This window comes from Anabas testudineus, chromosome 13 (genome assembly GCF_900324465.2).
Source record: "Anabas testudineus chromosome 13, fAnaTes1.2, whole genome shotgun sequence".
Lineage (NCBI taxonomy): Eukaryota > Metazoa > Chordata > Actinopteri > Anabantiformes > Anabantidae > Anabas > Anabas testudineus.
The window spans coordinates 19,965,385-19,989,457 of NC_046622.1; the positions used below are offsets into that span (position 1 = coordinate 19,965,385).

General features: G+C 39.9%; 3 protein-coding genes across 3 annotated transcripts; all 3 read left to right on the forward strand.

Moving 5' to 3' along the window:
• The first annotated feature begins 521 nt into the window (after positions 1-521).
• On the forward strand, positions 522-3,840 carry LOC113171914 (extracellular calcium-sensing receptor-like). Its single transcript, XM_026374654.1, has 3 exons — positions 522-785; positions 906-1,068; positions 2,927-3,840. The coding sequence occupies exons 1-3, from the start codon at positions 522-524 to the stop codon at positions 3,838-3,840; spliced, it is 1,341 nt and encodes a 446-aa protein (XP_026230439.1).
• Positions 3,841-9,969: 6,129 nt separating this feature from the next.
• Positions 9,970-13,631, forward strand: LOC113166417 (extracellular calcium-sensing receptor-like). Its single transcript, XM_026366546.1, has 6 exons — positions 9,970-10,133; positions 10,302-10,599; positions 10,734-11,528; positions 11,626-11,853; positions 12,027-12,150; positions 12,718-13,631. Exons 2-6 carry the CDS (start codon positions 10,336-10,338, stop codon positions 13,629-13,631), a joined length of 2,325 nt encoding a protein of 774 aa, XP_026222331.1. The 5' UTR covers positions 9,970-10,133; positions 10,302-10,335.
• A 4,657-nt stretch (positions 13,632-18,288) lies between these two features.
• Positions 18,289-21,768, forward strand: LOC113171925 (extracellular calcium-sensing receptor-like). The gene is made up of 6 exons (XM_026374665.1): positions 18,289-18,482; positions 18,617-18,914; positions 19,054-19,848; positions 19,943-20,170; positions 20,299-20,422; positions 20,828-21,768. Exons 1-6 carry the CDS (start codon positions 18,337-18,339, stop codon positions 21,766-21,768), a joined length of 2,532 nt encoding a protein of 843 aa, XP_026230450.1. The 5' UTR covers positions 18,289-18,336.
• The last annotated feature ends 2,305 nt before the right edge of the window (positions 21,769-24,073 follow it).

Below are 24,073 nucleotides of genomic sequence, written 5' to 3' on the forward strand. Positions count from 1 at the left end.
TCTTAAACAGCATGATGTCCACACAGAAGATGCCAGAGCAGGGCCGGGCACTTTTACAGCTGTTGTTAGTAGTATCTTTCTCTCAGGCAGAGGAGCTGGTGTGCTGGCGGAGAGGAGATCCTGAGAACCCCCAGTTATCTAAAGATGGTGACATTATATTGGGAGGTATCTTTTCTTTACACAGTAGTTGGAAAGACAGACAGGAAACCTACATGAGCAAACCACAGCCACTGGACTGTATTGGGTAAATTATACTGTAAAAAGCATTTCAAATGTATGTATGTATGTATGTACATTTAGTAGTTATTTAGGTAATAGAAAAATTGTATGCATATGAAAATATAAAAAAAGATATAGATTTATAAATAGCTATGCAGAGACTACATCTCTGTGTTTTGGCAAAAAATAATATTTATTGTTGGTATTATAATGTTTGATTTCACTTTCTACTGCTAGTACATATATTTTTTGCACTCTGTGCAACAAGTTTGAATTTCAGAAATTTCCAGATTGCCCAGGCTATGCTTTTTGCAATCGAGGAGATTAATAACAGCACATACCTTCTACCTGGAATCTCTCTGGGATATAATATTTATGACACATGTGGCTCCAATGCCAGAAGTGTTAAAGTTGCACTGGCTTTGGCTAATGGCAATGAAATTGCTGCTGCACCCTCCAACACTCCATGTACCAGATCTGCACAAGTGCAGGCAATAATGGGAGAAACTTCTTCCTCTCCTTGCATGGCTGTGGCTACTGTGATTGGACCCTTTCAGATCCCACTGGTGGGTGATGACAGCAAATCTAAAATTGCATTTGGAAAGAAAAGTTTATTCTGCAAGCTGTTACTCTAGCTATTAAGATTAAATGTGATTTTTGTTATAGAATTTACTTTTATCTTGTAGATCAGTCCCTTTGCCACCTGTGCTTGTCTCAGTGACAAAACCAAGTACCCATCCTTCCTCAGAACTATACCCAGTGACTATTATCAGAGCAGAGCTCTGGCTCAGTTGGTCAAGCACTTTGGTTGGACCTGGGTCGGAGCTATAAGAACCAATGATGATTATGGTAATAATGGCATAGCTACATTCACAGAAACTGCACAGCAGCTGGGAATTTGTCTGGAATATTCTGTATCTTTCTTTAGAACAGATCCACCAAACAAAATTCAAAGGATAATTGACATTATCAAGGCTTCAACTTCAAAAGTAATTGTTGCTTTTCTCTCCTACTTGGACATGGATGTTCTAATGTATATGCTGTCTCAATACAATCTGACTGGGTACCAGTGGGTAGGCACTGAAGGTTGGATCTTTGATTCACAAACTGCAAAAATGGATAAGAATCACATTCTGGATGGTGCCATAGGGCTTTTCATCCCCAAAGCACATGTTAGTGGCATGAGAGAGTTTATATTAAATGTGAAGCCACTCAATTCATCAGGTAATGACATGTTAGCAGAGTTCTGGGAGACATTATTTAACTGTAAATTCAGACTAATAAATTCTTCAATGGAGAATCAGAGAGAATGTACTGGGCATGAAGAACTGAGTCGATTGCACAACAGTTTTATTGATATGTCACTTATGCCCATATTTAACAATATTTATAAAGGAGTTTATGCTGTGGCACATGCACTTCATAGTATTCTTGAGTGTAATGAAACATGCAACTATAAGCCTAATCTAGATCCAGTCATGGTGAGTAAATGTTAATTAAACTCTAGTTTTTACATTAATTTACAAAATATTTATTTTAAGTTTGAAAAATATTGCTGTGACCATTATGCTGTACAGCCAACATTTGATTATTCAAAATGATAAATGTTGTTTTAGATTTTACAACACATAAAAAATATTATATTCAAAACAAAGGAAGGAGATGAAGTTTACTTTAATGAGAATGGAGACCCACCAGCAAAATATGAAATTATACACTGGAAGCGAGGCGGGAAACTGAATGGTGTATTTGTTGTGGACTTGTCACGTTGGTCTTTATGATGCTTCACTACCTGCAGACAAACAGCTGAGTCTGGAAAATAAATCTTTAGTTTGGGCACAGAACTCGAAACGGGTAATCATTTGATCACTGGTCTCAATTATAAAAGGATCATAATATTAAATATTGAAGAGCAATGAGAGCTTTGTACATATGTTTTTTCAAATTTTGTTCATGGAGGTTCCGGGTCAGTTTGCCAGGAGAAATGTCCCCAGGAACTCGCAAGGTTCTCAAGAAAGGAAAGCCTTCTGCTGTTTTGGCTGGTATAAGAAGTGCAGAGGGAGACCGAAAGAGAAATAAAGCAACACCACAGGTTTGTACAACTTAATGTCAAGCTGCACTTCAGCGAACTAAAAACTTAAGCTATCATTCTAACATGCAAGTCTAATGGAATGGAATAGTTTTGTTTTCTTGTTTCTGAAGTAGAATTGCATAATAATCTATTTTATAATCTAGATAAAGCATTGTTTTTTCATAGTTGAAAGATTTGGAAATTCAAAGTCTTGGTGAGTTGAAACACAAAGGAAAATATAGAAATTGAAACACATAAAAAAGACTGTATAACCCCAGACTCATAAAACAGATGAAAAAGGAATGAAAGGATGAAAAATGTTTAGGATATCACTTGAAACTCTAAATGCATTAGAGAGAAATAAGCAGCACTACAGGTCTAGTGATATTTATTTAGGTATTCAGAGAGCAGCAAAACAAAGCTGTGAGTTTCCTACTTACAATGACTGAATTAAAAATGACCATGGGCATGTGATAGTAACCCATGTAGTATTTACTTACTGTTTAGGATGCTGTCTGTCTTATACATTGTGCATACTGTGATGCAACAAACAAACAAACAAAAAAGACTAGAAGTAAGTCTAACTTTATATATAATATTCAATAAGTATAACTTCTGCTTATTATTACTTTTCAGATTCAACTAACTGTGTGCAATGTCAGCCTGAATTCTGGTCCAATGAGAGAAGAGATGCCTGTGTAAAGAAGGAGGCAGAGTTTCTATCATTTGAAGAAATTATGGGAGCACTGCTCACTGCAGCATCTTTATTTGGAACATGCATGACTGCTGTTGTAGCATTCATCTTCTTCAGATACAGGAAAACTCCTATTGTCAGGGCCAACAACTCTGAGTTGAGCTTCCTGCTGCTCTTCTCCTTGACTCTGTGTTTCTTGTGTTCTCTGACTTTTATCGGCCGACCCTCTGAGTGGTCCTGCATGCTGAGACACACAGCATTCGGCATCACCTTTGTCCTCTGTATCTCTTGTGTTCTGGGGAAAACTATGGTGGTGTTAATGGCCTTCAGGGCTTCACTTCCAGGCAGTAATGTGATGAAATGGTTTGGACCAACACAGCAGAGACTCAGTGTTCTGGCTTTCACTCTCATCCAGGTTGTAATATGTATCCTCTGGTTAACAATTTCTCCTCCTTTTCCATTTAAGAACTTTAAAGAAATCAAAGACAAAATCATCTTAGAATGTGCTCTGGGTTCAACTGTGGGATTTTGGGCTGTACTTGGGTACATAGGCCTTCTGGCCTCTTTCTGTTTCATTCTTGCTTTTCTGGCTCGGAAACTACCTGATAACTTCAATGAGGCCAAATTTATCACCTTCAGCATGTTGATCTTCTGTGCAGTGTGGATCACTTTTATTCCAGCTTATGTCAGCTCTCCTGGGAAGTTCAGTGTTGCTGTAGAGATATTTGCTATTCTGGCCTCCAGTTTTGGACTGTTAATTTGTATTTTTATTCCAAAATGTTACATTATCTTACTGAAACCAGAGAAAAACACAAAAAAGAATATGATGGGGAAAGGAGCACCAAAGCCAGAGTGAAAAATTAATAAAGCCATTGCGTAAAATATGACTGCAGAGATGATACATTTTTTTTTAAAATATTCGTTTATACAAGTTTAATTTTTACATATTGTTAAGCAGACCTCCATATTTTTTATCTTTTTGTTTTCCACATAGTTAAATAGTGTTGTAGTCATTTAGCAGTAGTGTAGATAAATAAATATTTTTATTCCCTTCAGTAGATTTTTGCCGAATTCAAAATGTTCCTATTTTAGTCTTAATTGTGTGTAATTCCAAAACAATGAGATAGTTATGCATTTCCATTGTGTCACTGTGCACCATTTTCTATGTGTTTCATGCATATAATTTTCTTTCTGGATCTAGAACTGCTTAATTGGTGGAGGGTTAAAATAACATCTTTATTAAAGAAAAATAAATATCTAAGCTATTTTGACGGATTTGCATGTACTTTTGTAAAACAATATATCACCTCATCCATGTTGTACATCTTACCCTACCTACAATGATGGCTAGACAACTATACCGAGCTTTCCAATGAGGTCTAACATTTACGGAACAACTAGGTGTCTAAATTAAAGAAGATAAAATTGTGAATATTCAAAATATTAACATCATAGTTTCATAAAAAAATAAAAAGGTGAAAGTGAACTTTAATGCCCCAGGGGTATGACCACAGGAGCAATGTTGCCAGGGGCAATCCTGGCAATCCTGTTGTCTCAGGTCTCCCAAGTCAATCAGGTCTTAGGTGATTGGCTAGGCTAAAAACAGTTCATAAACACTTTATGATTACAATCAATCAAAGGACCGCTACAACACTCCGATTGGCATTACCGGCCTGACCCTCAGAGTCACCTCTACTCTCAGCCTGGGCTCTGGAACCCAACCCGTAGAGAGAACCTCTTCTACTCTGGAGTTGTCCACGGTGAGAGGCGGCGGCCTGGGATGGGCTTGCTTATAGTTCCCCAGCTCAGCTACAAGTGTTGGAATGACACAGTTGCATCACTGCACCCTTTGGATAGGGGATAGGTCTCTCACTGTTGTTTGCGCATATAGGCTGAATAGCAGTGCAGACTACCTGAGGGATCCCAAGGGAGTTTAAGGACACAGAGTTCAAGTTGACCATGTTCTCCCTTAATGTCAATGTGGCTGTTCGAAGCTGTGGCTGTCTGGTGTCTGTTGTAGTGGAAATCCCCAGACCCAGTGGTGGACACCAGAAGTAAGTGATGCCGTCAAGCTGAAGAAGGAGTCTAATCAGGTTGGCCTGGTTGGCTTGTGGGACTTGCAGGGAGTCTGGTTTGGGAGTCACAGGATTTCATGTCTGCTCTTGTTGGCTTCAAGCCAGTGACTTATTTAGATGTCTGCAAGGCACTGCTCACACTCCTCCTGTGGCCATCTTGGCACTTTACTGATCGGATGCATGCAAAACTCGGGTTCGTAACTCTTCGGCTGAATGTTCATGTGGGATCCTGTGACACCACTCGCCAGCACTCTGAACTGACTAAGAAGGATCTTTATGCCATTTTTAAGTTTTTAAAGTTCTGTGGAAAGTCCGTCTTTATTTCTGTCCCCATTTCCACCATAGGCAGAAGAATAGGGCACTTCAACATAAATGACTCCAGTCTGCCTGCAAGTCTCTTCTGGGAAAGACCCTCAATCTTCAGGAATAATGATTTGCACCCCAACCATCATGGCAGCCACATGCTCACTGCTACTATACAGCATGCCATTGAACTCCTCATCACTGAAGGACCCTCCACTTAACATCTGGGTATTTTTCCTCCTACCTTCACCTCAGGGATCTTTTCCACTCCTCCCCTCAATAATACTTCGTTTATGACTTCTTTTTCTTATATTTACATTTAGTCATTTAGCAGACACTTTTATCCAAAGCGACTTACAAGTCATGCATTCGTAGTTGTAAAGCTAAGTGTAGGAAAGCAGAGCGGACATGGAAGAAAACTGGACTTCAATTGTATTATGAAGCTAAAGATGACACACACCCACTACAATATGATTGTAAAGAATGCCAGAGTTGAATACTTCTCAGACCTGTTCACTGCTCCTCGTCACCTCCTAAGTTTCTATTTCAGAATGTTGGTAAGTTAGTAAACCCAACCCCCCCCCATATTTTAATAAAAAATTAAATCAGTAAGAGCTTCTATTATCCCTAACTCCTCACCAATCATAGTTTCTCGCGCCTCTGGAGAAAGTACATTAAACCATTTTCCTCCCATGTCCTTATCTGAGCTACTGGAAACTGCCTCAAGCATGAAACCATGTTCTAGCCCAGTTGACTGTTACAACCAGGACTGACAGGGACCAAACAGGTTCGAACAAAAAGGATCTTTTTGTAACAAAAAGGGCAGGGGACAAAGGGAACTAACACAAACCAACAACGTATCAACTTAAAGAGACCCGAAAACACGGTGGAAAAATACCGAAATCATAACCTGACTCACACAGGAAGAACTGAAAACACAGTGGAAACACAGGCAATAGTTAAACTAGAAACCAACACTCTACCACAAAACAGGATATGAACACAAACGAACTCACGAACAAGAAATACAAAGTAGCAACAAAAAACTACATACAATCGTGGACAAAAACTATCAGACAAACTACATGTACAAAGTAACAAACAAAAATCACTGCAGAAGGCAGGCAACTCACAAACGAAAACCAGGCTCAAACAAACGAAGTGCAGTCCAGGGTTATCCAAAATGGCGAAGTGACTGAGTGACTAACAGACAGACAGACAGACACACGAACGAACGAACGGACGAGTTGAGTAGATCCATGTGAAATGTGCAGAGTAGTGTGAACAAACCAGCAATGAACAGAGGACTGAGGGGTGTTATTAAAACAAAGGGACCAACAGTTGATATGAGTCAGTAATTAGTCCGGTAATTAGTCAGGTGAGTTGAGAGTGGAGAGTGTAGGAAGTCCATATACGGGTGTGGCAGGAGAGTGAGCAACAGAACAAAACAAAACCCACAGACATGGGCAGAGGGGGGAAGTGTAACAGTTGACGTCATTCCAACTAAATCTTAATCTCTGCTTTGATTTGCTTGCTCCCTCTCCTTTGAATATTTTCAGTACTTCTCTGTTCACTGGATAAGTGTCAGATTGTTTTAAAATTTCATGTGTGAAAACTCTTTTGAAAAAACCTGGACTAGATACCCTTTTCCCAGAAAACTAAAGACCAATCTCCAAACTACCTTTCATATCAAATATTTTAGAAAAGTTCATGTCTAAACACTTTTTTCTAGCTGCAGAAAAACATAAAATTTTTGATAAATTCCAATCTGGCGACCGAAAGTGACTAATTGTCATGATTCCAGCCTTGTTGCTGTTGGTGCTTCCTCCCGTGCTTTTATTTTGGCGGTTTCCTGTTTCCCTTTCCCGTTCTGGTCACACGCACTCACCTGATTGGTCACACCTGGTTTTCCCCCACAGTATAAATACCGGCCCGCTCACCTGATTTCTCTGCCCGATAGACTGTTCTTGTTACCTGGATGCTATCCCGCATCATTCTTGGACTGACTCATTTTGGATATTTTGGACTCTGCCTGTTCTGGACCCTGTCTCTTGCCTGACCCCCTGGTACTGTGAGTTCTGTTTATCCCCTGTCTTTTCCCCTGCTCACGGTACCAGACCTGTCCCTGTATCTACCGGATTCCCCTTCTCTGACCTGCACCCCTCCTACCCTGGATTCCCCCTCTCTGGACCAGCCTGACCTGACCCTGCTTCCTGGCTATCCCTCCGGTTCAGTGGGTTTCCCCTCTGATCTGTGTTCTCCCCTTGTGGTTCCCCCTCCACTCTGTTTCGGTTTGGATCTCCCTGTGTGTCGACCCGGATTGTCTTCCTGTTGTGGATTTGCCTGTCGGATTTATCTTTGAACTGCCTGCTTGTGTATGACCCGGATTACCCTCGACCTCTGAGTTAGCTCTGTGGAATATTGTTTGGACTATCTTTTCGTGGTGCTTCTGTGACATTTGTATTACTGTCCTGAACTTTCTCCGTTGTCCTCCATTTTGCCCATGTGCTCTGTTGGTCGACCATCTTAGTTGTGACATCACCTCCGGTTTCCAACCAGATCACCATACTCACCCTGCCTCATCTCCTCCCACCTGGTGACTGTTTCATCCAATTCATCGATTGACTGTTGTTCTGCCATTTTAAATAAAAGATTAACTACTCAGTTCTGTCCTGTCATATCTCTGGCCATAGAGTCCATCCTCCAGCTCATGACACTAATGATATTCTGATGGCCTCTGACGCTGATATGTGCTCTGTTCTTCTACTCTTTGATCTTAGTGCTGCTTTTTATACAGTAGATCACCACATTTTGTTATGTACTGGCCTGGAATAAAGTACTGCACTAGACTGTTTCTCTTCATACCTGTCCAATAGATTGTTTTGTGCTACCGTTAATACTTACAAGTTATCCTTTTTTCCTGTAAAGTACGGAGTAGCTCAAGGTGCAGTGTTGGTGCCAATCTTATTCTCTCTGTACATGACGAGTTGAAGGTCTCTTAAGAATGAATTAAAAAGCTGAACTTAAATTATCTATGTAGCAAACAGAAAATGCCGTGAGCCGTCATCCTCATATCGCCTTTGGGCTTTCGGAGCGTGTAGCTGAGCTTTGACCTGGATTAAAAAAATAAATGGGGAAAATAAGCACTACGTCACTAAACAATGAAAAATAAATATTTGCAATTTATCTGCAGAAATACCTATTTTACTTGGTTGATGGGACTTCTGCACCTAAACCTCTGAGAAAGCGTCTGCAGATCGGGGCTTTATGAAGTCACTTTCATCTTTACGCAGTGAGCTGTCATGAGGCGTGAGCGGTGTTTGTTTCTAACGTAGTTCATGATGGAGAATAGCTTCTCACATATGTATGTGGATCCGAAGATCGACAGGACTTAAAATGCAGATTTCTTAGTGTTTATGTAAGTGTTGGGGATGAATTACATGTTTCAAACACGAGTTTTTCGGTCTTGTAAGGTTCTCAGTATCACGCTATTTGTGATTCTGTATTAAATTAAATACTTATAATTTAATTTCCCAAACCATGCAGAGCCGCAATATAAGGATGAAAGAGCCGCAGGTTGCCAACCCCTGGTGTAGGTAAACACACTGACTTACAAACATTTCTACAACAAGTACCCCATTATAGCGTGGCCCACAGGCCCATAGGCAAAAAGCCTGCTGACTATACACCAAAACACATTACAGATAATACGGTGTATGCAGATGAATGCAATGAAGAGTGTTAAGAACTCTATTTTTGCAAAAACACTCTACAGGAGGACGGCCTAGCACAGAAGGATCATGGATCATGCCTCCATTTCCTCCTTCCCTAGGAAAATCAAGACCACTTTAAACAACCACCAGAAAGGCATAATTAATGACTCATATTATTGGGGCTAGAAGTGATTGGAAGAGGTGTGACTGCGGCCTATTCACACAGACCACTTTCATTGTTTTCATGTCGGGTATTAGATGAAACCAACCTGGAGGATACATAAGAGGTCTCCTATTATCTTTCCTCAGGCCTTACAACTAAGACTTCCAGTTGCCATGACTCAACTCCATATAAATCGATAGATAGCAGCAATAGACAACACTTTTTAGTGTATTTCTTCTCCGTTAGTTAGTGCCTATAACTAATTAAAGGAAGGCTAATAGGCTTGTTATAAACAAAAAGTAATGTATTACATTAGTAATGTAGTTAACATAAAAACCTTTAATAAATGATTAGTATATGCATTAGTTAACTTTACTTACTTACTTATTAAATAATAATTACAACTGCAATAAGTAATTCTAATTAATGTACCATTATTTTTATGTATTACAAAATACTCTTTAATAAACTTTCTTTCAGTAAGGGTTGTTACGTTGGTTCCATTAGTGTTTTCTGCTCAGTGAACATGATAGGATGAAAGTGTTAGTGTGTATTGAGATTTTGTTTTGTTTTTTTCTCCAAATGTATAAATACTAACATGAACAGTTGATCTACATTTGACGAATGTGATTCCACTAACTTATTTATTTCTTTCACACAGTATGACGTACAGGCAGAAATTGTCAGGGCGAGCCTGGGCATTATCACAACTCTTGTTAGTGGCATCTTTCTCTCAGGCAGAGGAGCTTGTGTGCAGGCAGAGCGGGGATCCTGAGAATCCACAGTTATCTAAAGATGGTGACATTATATTGGGGGCAATCTTCTCTTTCCACAGCAGCTGGAAAGACAGACAGGAAACCTACACACACAAACCACTGCCACTGGAATGCACCAGGTACAGACACAATAAAAAAATAGAAAGAGAACTGAGCATTTATATTAAAATTGTAATACTTATGTTAGACAAAATATTTTCTAGTCTTTGTGTAACTACAATTAAAATAGTTTAATTGTGTTGTTTACATTTCAACTAGTACAAATAATTTAAACTGTGTGCATCAAGCTTGAATTTCAGAGATTTCCAGATTGCCCAGGCTATGCTTTTTGCTATTGAGGACATTAATAACAGCACAGACCTACTACCTGGAATCTCACTGGGATATAAACTGTATGATACTTGTGGCTCCATAGCCAGAAGTGTGAGAGTTGCACTGGCTTTGGCTAATGGTAATGAAGCTGTGTCTGTACCATCAGAGGCTCCATGTACCAGACCTGCACAAGTGCAGGCAATTATTGGAGAAACCTCTTCTTCTCCTAGTGTAGCTATAGCTACTGTCATCGGACCCTTTCATATCCCACTGGTGGGTAAGCTATTTAGAATTATATTTATGAAATGCATTATTCTACAAACTATTTCTCCATCTTTTGAGAGCAAATGTGTGCTTGTGAATATTTTATTTTCTTTAATTAGGATCTCAATTCTTTTATCTTCTAGGTTAGCCACTATGCCACCTGTGCTTGTCTCAGTGACAAAAGCAAATACCCATCCTTCCTCAGAACAATACCCAGTGACTATTATCAGAGCAGAGCTCTGGCTCAGTTGGTCAAACACTTTGGTTGGACTTGGGTTGGAGCAATAAGGAGCAATAATGATTATGGCAATAATGGTATAGCGATATTTACAGATACAGCACAACAACTGGGAATCTGTCTGGAATATTCTGTACCTTTCTTTAGAACAGATCCACCAAACAAAATACAAAAGATAATTGACATTATCAAGCTTTCAACTTCCAAGGTTATTGTTGCTTTCCTTTCGCATTTAGATATGGATGTGCTAATGAATAAATTGTCTCATCACAATCTGACGGGGTACCAGTGGGTAGGCAGTGAGGGTTGGATCTTTGATTCGCAGACTGCAGAAAAGGATAACAATCACATTCTGGATGGTGCGATTGGCCTGTCTATACCCAGAGCACATGTCAGTGGCATTAGAGAGTTTATGTTAAATATAAAGCCAGTCAATTTGTTGGGTAATGACATGTTAACAGAGTTTTGGGAGGCATTATTTAACTGTAGGTTTAAGCAGTCTCCATCATCATTAGAGAATCAGAGTGAATGTACAGGACATGAAGATCTGAGTGGATTGCAACACAGCTTTGTTGATATGTCACTTATGGCTGTATTTAATAATGTCTATAAAGGAGTCTTTGCTGTGGCCCATGCACTTCACAATATTCTTGAATGTAATAAAACATGTAACTTCAAGGTGCAGCTAGATCCATTCACAGTGAGTGAATACTTAAATTCTAGTTTTTACATCATGTTGCAAAAATATTACAATTCTTTTTAAAGGTATTGCAATCTATCATGCTATATTGTTTTAGATATTACAGCACATAAAAAAGATTGAATTCAAAACAACGGAAGGAGAAGAAGTTTACTTTAATGAGAATGGAGACCCACCAGCAAAGTATGAAATTATACACTGGCAGCCAACAGAAAATGGTGTTGTGGACTTTGTCACAGTTGGTCTTTATGATGCATCTTTACCTGCAGACAAACAGCTGAGTCTGCAATATAATTCATTAGTTTGGGCACAGAACTCAAAACAGGTAAGTTATTATTTCACTACTAAGCCTTTTAATTGCTATAATATAATTGCATTAATATTGTGTAAAAAATCATTTTAACCGATCATAACTATTGAACGGGTCACCACCACTACAGCTTTTCAGCGTGAGTACGCTAAAAAGACAAATTTATTTTATAGTTGTTGTTCATACAGGTTCCTGTGTCAGTTTGCAGTGAGAAATGTCCCCCAGGAACTCGCAAGGTTCTCCAGAAAGGAAAACCTGTCTGCTGCTATGACTGTATAAGATGTGCAGAGGGAGAAATAAGCAACATTACAGGTCTAGTAATATTTTTGTTTAGCACAGTAGTGAACTAACCTTTCGGTCCGACATGCCAATCAAGCATTCTTTTTGTTTTCTGATTAAAAAATAACAATAATTATTATTATTATATATATACACATATATATTCTACAATGACATATAATATGTGTTTGTTAGAGGTTTAAAGGTTAAAAGTAAAAAAAAAAAAAGTTTATACTTTTAAAGTATTACACCTCATCTTTAATCCAAACTGTGAGACTTGCTTTCAATGTGTGTCATAAGTGCACACTTCAGACTTCAGTACCATAATGTATGAATTTTTGACCTTTTTATCATTCATGAGGTGACACAAAAGAACCAAATGTGCTTACTATGATACCTTGAAGTGTTTTGTAAATACTAAGTTAAAAAAAAAAAAGTAGTCACAAAATGGAAGAATATATCTTGGATTTCAAAGAGCTAAAATAACTAAAGCAATGATGATGATCATGTAAAGTATGACACAGTTACTGTATCTCTATAGCAACTGGTGATCATGGATTGTCTCTTATATATACATGTTATTTGTATATTATTTGTCAGATTCTACCACCTGCGTGCAATGTCAGCCTGAATTCTGGCCAAATGAGAAAAGAGATGCCTGTGTAAAGAAGGAAGCAGAGTTTCTATCATATGAAGAAATTATGGGAGCACTGCTCACTGCAGCATCTTTATTTGGAACATGCATGACTGCTGTTGTAGCATTCATCTTCTTCAGATACAGGAAAACTCCTATTGTCAGGGCCAACAACTCTGAACTGAGCTTCCTGCTGCTCTTCTCCTTGACCCTGTGTTTCCTGTGTTCTCTGACCTTTATCGGCCGACCCTCTGAGTGGTCCTGCATGCTGAGACACACAGCATTCGGCATCACCTTTGTCCTCTGTATCTCTTGTGTTCTGGGGAAAACTATGGTGGTGTTAATGGCCTTCAGGGCTTCACTTCCAGGCAGTAATGTGATGAAATGGTTTGGACCAACACAGCAGAGACTCAGTGTTCTGGCTTTCACTCTCATCCAGGTTGTAATATGTATCCTCTGGTTAACAATTTCTCCTCCTTTTCCATTTAAGAACTTTAAAGAAATCAAAGACAAAATCATCTTGGAATGTGCTCTGGGTTCAACTGTGGGATTTTGGGCTGTACTTGGGTACATAGGCCTTCTGGCCTCTTTCTGTTTCATTCTTGCTTTTCTGGCTCGGAAACTACCTGATAACTTCAATGAGGCCAAATTTATCACCTTCAGCATATTGATCTTCTGTGCAGTGTGGATCACTTTTATTCCAGCTTATGTCAGCTCTCCTGGGAAGTTCAGTGTTGCTGTGGAGATATTTGCTATTTTGGCCTCCAGTTTTGGACTGTTAATTTGTATTTTTATTCCAAAATGTTACATTATCTTACTGAGACCCGAAAAGAACACAAAAAAGAATATGATGGGGAAAGTGGGGCAGAAGACCTTCTGAAATATGACAAAATATATTCAAAATAGGCATTTTAATTAAAATTCAAATTTTTGCACAGTAATGTCTGAAACAAACTTTGAGTTGCTTCTATTTTATATAGACTGAATTTATGACATGATATCTGGAGATTGTTTTTGCATTTTATCTAGTTTAAAATACAATATTCTTTATGTTATAGTGAAATCAGTACACAAGATTGATATCTAATTTGGTTCAATACTTGCTCGTGGATTTACTGAATGAAATCTATTTTTTGTAGACAAAACACATTTACCTTGATTACCATTTAATGTGTCTATCAGTGCATTTTCTATTGTATTTGACTTTGTAACATCATCATGCACACAAGTTAAATTTCATCAAACGTAGTACTAAAAGTAATCTTGTGAAAAGTGAAAAGTAATGATAACTGCAGCAAAACTGACACCATGCTTCTTCTTTTGTGCCTTTAATGTTATTTGAAGTAATTTTTACTTTACACTTATGCACAATATGTGGTTATCATAAAGACACAAAAAAAGTAATATTACATGGAAGACACTGAAGATAACTATTAAATAGAAGATTTGATCAAATATTTTGTATATGTGTGTTTTGTATATGTTATGTTGGCAGAATTGTTTAGGTTAGTACTTTGAATACTTGCAGTAGCAGACAAACAAAGAAAAACTAAAGCTATAAGTTAAGTTGAGACTGAAAAGTTCAAGGTATCTGTTTTCTCTACAATCCACTCAGACCATATGTATTTAAGTTTGCCTGATAGTACATCAGTGATGGAGGCCAGTTAGTCCCTCAGGGACTGATTTGAGTATACAGAATGGACCGTACTGATACAGACGCAAGACAACGACATTAACATTTTTTTGGCCATCAGACAAACACTGCACATCACCACAAACACACGTGGTAGTGGCAACATCATGCTGAGGGGGTGCTTCTTGACAGCCAGCCCTGGAAGGCTTGTTTAGGTAGAAGGTAAAATAAATGCTGCAATATATATGACAATCTTATTCAGTGAGCAAGACAACTACGGCTTGGGAGAAGATTTGATTTCCAGCCAGACAATTACCCAAAGACATACAGCAAAGTTACAAAAAATGGCTTAACGGCAAGAAGGTGAATTTTCTGGAGTGGCTGAATAAAAGCCCATACCACAATCCAATAGAGAATTTGTGGATGGACTTAAAAAGAGCTCTTCACACCCAGTGTCTATGCACCTGAAAGAGCTTGAGCAGTTTTGCAAAGAAGAACAAACACTGATTTTACCTTATATATTTTTGTTTAATTGACATTATTTAGCAGAAACCTGTTTTCACTTTGACATTAATGAGATATTTTTCAGAGTTGCCAACTTTTATTGACCATCAATGATTTATAATGTCAATAAAAGGATAAAACATCCAACACATTGAAGACTTTTTATAGGCACTGTAAATGAATATTTACAAGTGGTTCACATATTAAAATGACCTTGCAGCATCTGCTTCGTGTCTTCTGAGGTTAGAGGTCACTGAGGTGAAGGACCCCCTCCATTTGTGAGTTTAGGAGCACATTGAAGTAGAGAATGCATTTGTCTACAGGCTGCATATGGATTACACCTATTTCGAGACTGTTTTCTGGGATTGCTGCATCTATCACTACACCCTTGTTCTCCTTTTTGTCCACCACTACTATCTGGGATTGGTTGGGCATCACCAGTTTTTGAAGCTGTATCTCAGACTGTCCCACAGGATCTTAGCTCTGTCATTCTAAACCACCTTTGAAGGGGTGTCCCATTTTGACTTTGGTACATCCGGCCTGTACTCAGCACAGATGATACTGTACAGTATGCCGGCCACTTGGTTATGGTGTTCCATGTATGCCCTGCCTGCTAGTATCTTGCATCCTGCTGTTATGTGCTGTATTGTCTCAGGGGCTTCTTTGCACAGCCTGCACCTGGGGTCATGTGTGGTATGGTAGATCCCAGCCTCTATCGATCTTGTACTCAGAGCCTGCTCCTGTGCTGCTAGGATTAGTGCCTCTGTGCTGTCCAGCTTCAGTCCAGCTTTATCCAGCCACTGGTAGGATTTGTCGACATCAGCCACTTCTTCTATCTGCCGGTGGTACATACCACGCCATGTCCTTACATGAGGGTTCCTCCTCTTCCTTCCCTTGCTCCTCTGGAGCCTGCTGCCTGAGTTTAGTTGTTTCATCCTGGACGCTCACTAATCGTTGGCCTCTTTCCGCTTAGCGCACAGTCTCAGGGTGCTGGATTTGGGGTGAACCCTCCCTGCATTGTAAGGAGCAAGTCAGTGGCTTCCATCTGCTCTTTTGGCCAGCTTATTATGCCAGCGAGATCGCCCAGACTTTATTCCTCCCATTCCCATTCAGACTTCTCAGGACTTGCCTTACCCTTTGGAGGTAGTTAGTGGTAGCTGTTTCCCTAGCAGCCTCTTCAGATGGTTCCCATCTGCCTGTGGGATTCCAAGGCATTTGTAGCTATCCTCAACATCTGCTATTTTGCCTTCTTGTAGTTCTATCTCCTCAGTTCTGACTACCTTTCCATTCCTTGCTACCATCCGACCACACTTATCTGGATGTCTTGGCTCTGTATCCTGGTGGTACAGATCAGCAAGTCAATGTCTCTTTCAGGCTTGGCATATAGCTTGATGTCATCCATTCAGAAGAGGTGTCTGATTGTTGAGGCAGTTTGTAGCCGGTATCCGTAGCCAGTCTTGGGAATGATCTGGCTGAGGGGGTTTAGGCCTGTGCAGAACTGTGGTGGGGACAGAGACTTTGGTATATGCCACACTTGATGTTGACTTGGGCAATCGGCTTTAAGTTGGCCTCTAGGGTTGGTTTCCACTTTCCCATTGAGTTCCAGATGAAGGTTCTTAGAGTCCCGCTGATCTTGTACAGTTCCATGCATTCCATGATCCATGTGTGAGGCATTGAGTCATAAGCTTTCTTGTAGTCAATCCAGGCAGTGCACAGGTTGGTATGTCTGGTCTTACAGTCTCTGGGGACCGTTTTGTCTACCAGTAGCTGGTGCTTTTCTCCCCTGATGTTACTACCAATTCCTCTCTTGGCACTGCTCATGTATTGGTCCATGTGCCTGCTCATTTTGGCTGCAATGATGCCTGACAGGAGCTTCCATGTTGTGCAGAGGCATGTTATTGGGTGGTTGTTGTATGGGACTGCTCTCTTCTGGGGCTTCTTCAGGATCAGATCAGGACTGTCCAGCCTTCCGTTAGCCATTCATGGTGGGTTCCATCCACTAGTTCAGGGGTCGGCAACCTGCGACTCTATCACTCTTATACTGCGGCTCCGCGTGGGTTGGGAAAATTATAAGTATTTGATTGAATACAGAATCACAAATAGATTGATACTCAGAACCTTCCAAGACCAGAAAAATAATGTTTGAAACACGGAATCCATCCCCAACAACTACATAAACGCATGCATCCACATGCGTATGTGAGCAGCTATACTCCATCATGACGTACGTTAAAAACAAATACCGTTCACTGTTGGCTCTCTTGCAGCGGTTGTCTCTCTTGCCGCCCGGGAACTCTCTCCAGTCGCTTCAGCCGAAGTAGACATCCCTGACACAGATATATTAGCCTCTAGCTAATAAGACACATGGACACCTGCTCTTGTCTCAGTTTGCATCGCTCCGCCCGCTCAGCTTCTCACCATCGAGAGGTCAAGGAGGGGCGTCTCCTTTATTCAACGTACAGAACAGTCAATGACGTATGTACATAGAGATCGTCTATAGTGACAGTCATCGCACTCTAACACTCACGCCTCTCTTCTATTTTCAGCTTACGTAAAGATGAAAAGTGACTTCGTACAGCCCCAATTTGCAGATGCTGTGCGCAGAGGTTCAGGAGCAGGTAAAATAAATATTTATGCAGATATTTTACAAATATTCATTTATCATTGTTTGCAAATGCCTTTTTCTAATTTATTTTTTCCATCCGCTACACGCTCCAAACCCTGCAGGCGATATAAGGATGCTACATGGATAATTTAAGTTAAGCTTTTTAATTTGTTTCAAAGAGAGCTTCAACTCGGTGTGATTTTTTTTTTCTTTTACATAAATTAAATCAAATTTTCTCTCTACCACATTATGACACTACAGTGTACACACTATAGTTGTTTATACAAAGTGAAAAGGTATAAAAATATTATCTTCATTTTAGATGTCAAAAAGTATTTGCGGCTCCCAGTCAAACCGGGTCCAAATGGCTCTTTGGGTGTTAAAGGTTGCTGACTCCTGCACTAGTAAATTGTTTATCTGTTACCATATGGCACTCATAGAGTGAGGTTAGCTTCTTTAGCCAGTAGACATGATCCATACCTAAGCCATCATCACGCATTAGTGTATAAAAGATTTAAAGAAAATTCTGAAACCATGAAATTATCCAAATGTATTGTTTAATGTCTTCTATCACTTCTTCTTTTTTAACTTTTCAAATCAGAAAGCTAAAGTAATACAGGACAGTCTTTTAGACATAATGAATGTACTTATATACTTATATTTTGTAGATAAATGTTTCAAACATATGCTGCATAAATACCAACACGAACAACTTAATCTACTTCATGATTCCACCCACTCTTTCTCTCAAACAGCATGACATTCACACAGAAGGGGCCAGAGTGGGGCTTGGCTCTTTTACAGTTTTTGTTAGTGGCATCTTTCTCTCAGCCAGAGAAGCAGATGTGCCAACGAAGAGGTGACCCTGAAAATCCTCAGCTTTCTAAAGATGGTGATATTTTATTGGGGGGAATCTTTGCTTTCCATGGTAGTTGGAAAAACAGAAAAGATACCTACCAAAACAAACCACTGCCACTGGAATGCACCATGTAAATTATACAGAAATTTGTTATAATTTAAAACATCTAAGCATTATAGTAAAAATGTCTACACAAATTTGGTACGAAAATCATGTTTCAATTTAATCCTAAATGCTAGTACAAATATTTAACTGTGCCTCAAGTTTGAATTTAGGAGAGTTCCAGTTTGCCCAGGCTATGCTTTTTGCCATTGAGGAGATTAATAACAGCACGGACCTACTACCTGGCATCTCTCTGGGATATGAACTCTATGATACATGTGGCTCTGTTGCCAGAAGTGTGAGAGTTGCACTGGCCTTGACTAATGGTAATGAAGCTGTGTCTGTACCCTCCGACGTTCCATGTAACAGACCTGCAAAAGTGCAGGCAATTATCGGCGAAACCTCTTCCTCTCCTTGCATGGCTGTAGCTACTGTGATTGAGCCCTTTTATATCCCGCTGGTTGGTGAGATTAGTAAAATAAAAATTATTTTTTGTGAAATATGTGTATACATACCACTATAATTACTGCAGCTAATACAAGCGTCTTTGTGAATGTTTTTATTTAACCTTTAATCTTATTTAATCCTGTATCTTTTAGATCAGCCCCTTTGCTACCTGTGCTTGTCTCAGTGACAAAACCAAGTACCCGTCCTTCCTCAGAACTATCCCCAGTGACTATTATCAGAGCAGAGCTCTGGCTCAGTTGGTCAAGCACTTTGGTTGGACCTGGGTCGGAGCTGTTAGATCCAATGATGATTATGGCAATAATGGTATGGCTACATTTAGAGAAACTGCACAGCAACTGGGAATCTGTCTGGAGTATTCTGTATCTTTCTTTAGAACAGATCCACCCAACAAAATACAAAAGATAATAGACATTGTAAAGATTTCCACATCTAAGGTGATTGTTACTTTCCTCTCCTACTTTGACATGGATGTACTAATTAATCATTTGTCTCAGTACAACTTGACTGGGTACCAGTGGGTAGGCAGTGAAGCCTGGATCTTTGGTTCTCAAATTGCAGAGATGGATAAGCATCACATTCTGGATGGTGCCATAGGCCTGTTCATCCCCAAAGCACATGTACGTGGCATGAGTGAGTTTATAGTAGATGTAAAGCCAGTGAGTTTGTGGGGCCATGAATTATTCACAGAGATCTGGGAGACATTATTTAGCTGTAAGTTTAAACAGTCAAGTTCATCAACAGAGAATCAGAGAGAATGTACTGGACATGAAGATCTGAGGGGATTGCAACACAGCTTCATTGATATGTCACTCATGCCCATATTCAACAATGTCTATAAAGGAGTGTATGCTGTTGCTCATGCACTTCATAATATTCTTAACTGTAATGAATCATGCAATTACGAGATGCAGCTAGATCCATTCATGGTGAGTAAATACTTAGATTTGATAAAATAAGTATTGCAAGGTGTATATCATACTGTACAACAATATATATATTAATAACTACAAACTGTTATAGATTTTACAGCATGTAAGAAAAAGTCATTTCATAACAAAGGAAGGAGAAGAAGTTTACTTTAATGAGAATGGAGACCTACCAGCAAAATATGAAATTATAAACTGGCAGCCAACAGAAAATGGTGTTGTGGACTTTGTCACAGTTGGTCTTTATGATGCATCTTTACCTGCGGACAAACAGCTGAGCCTGAAAAATAAGTCTTTAGTTTGGGCACAGAATTTAAAACAGGTAAGCTGCCACAAATGAGCAATTAATGATATTATAATTTTAAAAAAAAAAGAGGGTTTGCAAAGACAACATCTTTTCCTAAAATAGTGCTTATATTTTTTTTTCTCACAGTCATGTTTTCAATGCAGGTTCCTGTGTCAGTTTGCAGTGAGAAATGTCCCCCAGGAACTCGCAAGGTTCTCCAGAAAGGAAAACCTGTCTGCTGCTATGACTGTATAAGATGTGCAGAGGGAGAAATAAGCAACATTACAGGTTTAGTAATATTATACTAGTACTAAAGTTGTCTTAAGAAGTTAAAAAGATCAAACTAAAACTTTTCTAATGAAAGTTTTGTCTTTCCTTCTTAAAAAATGAGAGAACGCCAATGGAGATTGGTAGTTTTTTTTGTGTTGTTTTAAGTCAATGTGGTTCCAAGTATAACTTTGAAATGCATATAATGAAATAGCTAAAAACTAATTTAAAAGGTGAAACAATAATAAGACATGTAATAAGTTTGACATCTCACACTTAAAATCAATAATCTTTATATCATACAACTGTAGTACATTTAGACATGAAGTGTCTAGTAGTAATGTCAGTCTGTTTGTTTTATTTGCAGTTTATCCAAGTCAGTACTGGAATTAAAATATTCTGCAAGTTCAACTTGTTATTTTTCAGATTCTATCACCTGTGTGCAATGTCAGCCTGAATTTGGGTCCAATGAGAGAAGAGATGCCTGTGTGAAGAAGGAAGCAGAGTTTCTATCATATGAAGAAATTATGGGAGCACTGCTCACTGCAGCATCTTTATTTGGAACATGCATGACTGCTGTTGTAGCATTCATCTTCTTCAGATACAGGAAAACTCCTATTGTCAGGGCCAACAACTCTGAGCTGAGCTTCCTGCTGCTCTTCTCCTTGACTCTGTGTTTCCTGTGTTCTCTGACCTTTATCGGCCGACCCTCTGAGTGGTCCTGCATGCTGAGACACACAGCATTCGGCATCACCTTTGTCCTCTGTATCTCTTGTGTTCTGGGGAAAACTATGGTGGTGTTAATGGCCTTCAGGGCTTCACTTCCAGGCAGTAATGTGATGAAATGGTTTGGACCAACACAGCAGAGACTCAGTGTTCTGGCTTTCACTCTCATCCAGGTTGTAATATGTATCCTCTGGTTAACAATTTCTCCTCCTTTTCCATTTAAGAACTTTAAAGAAATTAAAGACAAAATCATCTTAGAATGTGCTCTGGGTTCAACTGTAGGATTTTGGGCTGTACTTGGGTACATAGGCCTTCTGGCCTCTTTCTGTTTCATTCTTGCTTTTCTGGCTCGGAAACTACCTGATAACTTCAATGAGGCCAAATTTATCACCTTCAGCATGTTGATCTTCTGTGCAGTGTGGATCACGTTTATCCCAGCTTATGTCAGCTCTCCTGGGAAGTTCAGTGTTGCTGTAGAGATATTTGCTATTCTGGCCTCCAGTTTTGGACTGTTAATTTGTATTTTTATTCCAAAATGTTACATTATCTTACTGAAACCAGAGAAGAACACAAAAAAGAATTTGATGGGGAAAGGAGCATCAATAACAGTCCGAAACATAAAAAATATGTATGAACTTTAATTACAAAGAATAATAAATAATAATAAAAAAGAATAATTCCTCTTTAGTGATTAATAATATCTTGAACACAGAACACATCAATTAGACAAATCTTTTCATTTTCTTTTGTATCATGGAACTATTTTTTCACTGTATATAATCCATTTGTTTTGTTCATGCTGCTTTAATGAAACGTAATTTATAATCATATCAATAATATGTGTCTTCTTCTTCTTCTCTTTCGGCTTTTCCCATCAGGGGTCGCCACAGCGAATCATTCTTTTCCACCTCACTCTATCGTGAGCATCTTCTACCCTAACACTAGCCAACCTCATGTCCTCTGTTATAACATCCATGTATCTCCTCTTTGGCCGTCCTCTTGTCCTCCTGCCTGGCAGCTCCATCTCCAACATCCTTCTACCAATATATTCACTATCCCTCCTCTGAACATGTCCGAACCATCTCAGTCTGGCCTCTCTGACTTTGTCACTAACACAGGCAACGTGAGCCGTCCCTCTGATGTACTCGTTCCTTATTCTGTCTAACCTGGTCACTCCTAAGGAGAACCTCAACATCTTCATCTCTGCTACCTCCATCTCAGCCTCTTGTCTCTTTCTCACTGCTACCGTCTCTAACCCATAGAGCAGAGCTGGTCTCACCACTGTCTTGTACACCTTTCCTTTGAGTCTTGCTGACACTCTTCTGTCACACAACACTCCTGACACTTTCCTCCACCCGCTCCAACCTGCCTGCACTCGTCTCTTCACCTCTTTTCCACACTCCCCATCACACTGAACTGTTGACCCCAAGTACTTAAACTCCTGCACCTTCTTCACCTCAGCCCCCTGTAACCTAACGCTTCTACCTTGATCCCTCTCGTTTAGACACATGTATTCTGTCTTACTACGACTGACTTTCATGCCTCTTCTTTTCAGAGCAAACCTCCACCTCTCTAGCTGTTCCTCTACCTGCTCTCTACTCTCACTGCAAATCACAATGTCATCCGCAAACATCATTGTCCAGGGAGATTCCTGTCTGACCTCATCTGTCAGCCTGTCCATCAGCATAGCAAACAAGAAGGGACTCAAAGCTGATCCTTGGTGTAGTCCCACCTCCACCTTGAACTCCTCTGTCTGACCTACAGCACATCTCACCACCGTCATACTTCTCTCATACATGTCCTGAACTACTCTGACGTACTTCTCTGCCACTCCCGACGACCTCATACAGTACCACAGCTCCTCCCTCGGCACCCTGTCATACGCCTTCTCTAAATCTACAAAGACACAATGCAGCTCCTTCTGACCATCTCTGTACTTTTCCATCAACATTCTCAAAGCAAAAATGGCGTCAGTGGTGCTCTTATGGGGCATGAAACCATACTGCTGCTCACAAATCTCCACCTTCTTCCTAAGTCTGGCTTCCACTACTCTTTCCCACAGCTTCATTGTGTGGCTCATCAACTTTATTCCTCTATAGTTGCTGCAGTTCTGCGTGTCACCCTTGTTCTTAAAGATTGGAACCAGAACGCTTCTCCTCCATTCCTCAGGCATCTTCTCACTCTCTAGAATCCTATTGAACAAACTGGTTAGAAACTCCACTGCTGCCTCTCCTAAGCACTTCCACACCTCCACAGGTACGTCATCAGGACCAACAGCCTTTCCACTCTTCATCCTTTTCAGAGCCTTCCTAACCTCATCCTTTCCAATCTCTGCTACTCCCTGCTCCACAACATCCACATCTTCCTCCCTTCTTTCCCTGTCATTTTCCTCATTCATCAGCTCCTCAAAATACTCCTTCCATCTTTTCTGCACACTCTCCTGGGTTGTTAGCACCTTTCCATCTCTGTCCTTAATCACCCTTACCTGTTGCACATCCTTCCCATCTCTATCTCTCTGTCTGGCTAGCCTGTACAAGTCCTTCTCTCCTTCCTTTGTGTCTAACCTGTCATATAGCTCATCATAAGCTTTCTGTTTGGCCTTTGCCACCTCCCTCTTCACTCTACGCTGCGCTTCCTTGTACTCCTGTCTACTTTCCTCAGTCCTTTCTACATCCCACGTCCCTCTAGCCAACCTCTTCCTCTGGATGCATTCCTGTACTTCCTCATTCCACCACCAAGTGTCTTTACCTTCTTTCCTCTTTCCAGATGACACCCCTAGCACCTTTCTACCTGTTTCCCTGATAACCTCTGCTGTAGTTTCCCAGTCATCTGGAAGCTCATCCTGACCACCCAGAACCTGTCTCAACTTCTGTCTGAATTCCTCACAAGTTTCTTCATTCTTTAGCTTCCACCACTTGGTCTTCTTCTCTGACTTCCCTCTTTTCT

Bases quoted from the DNA above. Each gene is read 5' to 3' on its own strand.
- LOC113166417 (XM_026366546.1), top strand. From the start codon at position 10,336: ATGCTTTTTGCTATTGAGGACATTAATAACAGCACAGACCTACTACCT. The intron at 11,529-11,625 runs GTGAGTGAATAC...ATATTGTTTTAG, and splicing joins TGCAGCTAGATCCATTCACA to ATATTACAGCACATAAAAAA. The intron at 11,854-12,026 runs GTAAGTTATTAT...TTGTTCATACAG, and splicing joins GGGCACAGAACTCAAAACAG to GTTCCTGTGTCAGTTTGCAG.
- LOC113171914 (XM_026374654.1), top strand. From the start codon at position 522: ATGCTTTTTGCAATCGAGGAGATTAATAACAGCACATACCTTCTACCT. The intron at 786-905 runs GTGGGTGATGAC...TTTATCTTGTAG, and splicing joins GACCCTTTCAGATCCCACTG to ATCAGTCCCTTTGCCACCTG. The intron at 1,069-2,926 runs GTAATAATGGCA...ATTACTTTTCAG, and splicing joins AAGAACCAATGATGATTATG to ATTCAACTAACTGTGTGCAA.
- LOC113171925 (XM_026374665.1), top strand. From the start codon at position 18,337: ATGTGCCAACGAAGAGGTGACCCTGAAAATCCTCAGCTTTCTAAAGAT. The intron at 18,915-19,053 runs GTTGGTGAGATT...TGTATCTTTTAG, and splicing joins AGCCCTTTTATATCCCGCTG to ATCAGCCCCTTTGCTACCTG. The intron at 20,423-20,827 runs GTTTAGTAATAT...GTTATTTTTCAG, and splicing joins AGAAATAAGCAACATTACAG to ATTCTATCACCTGTGTGCAA.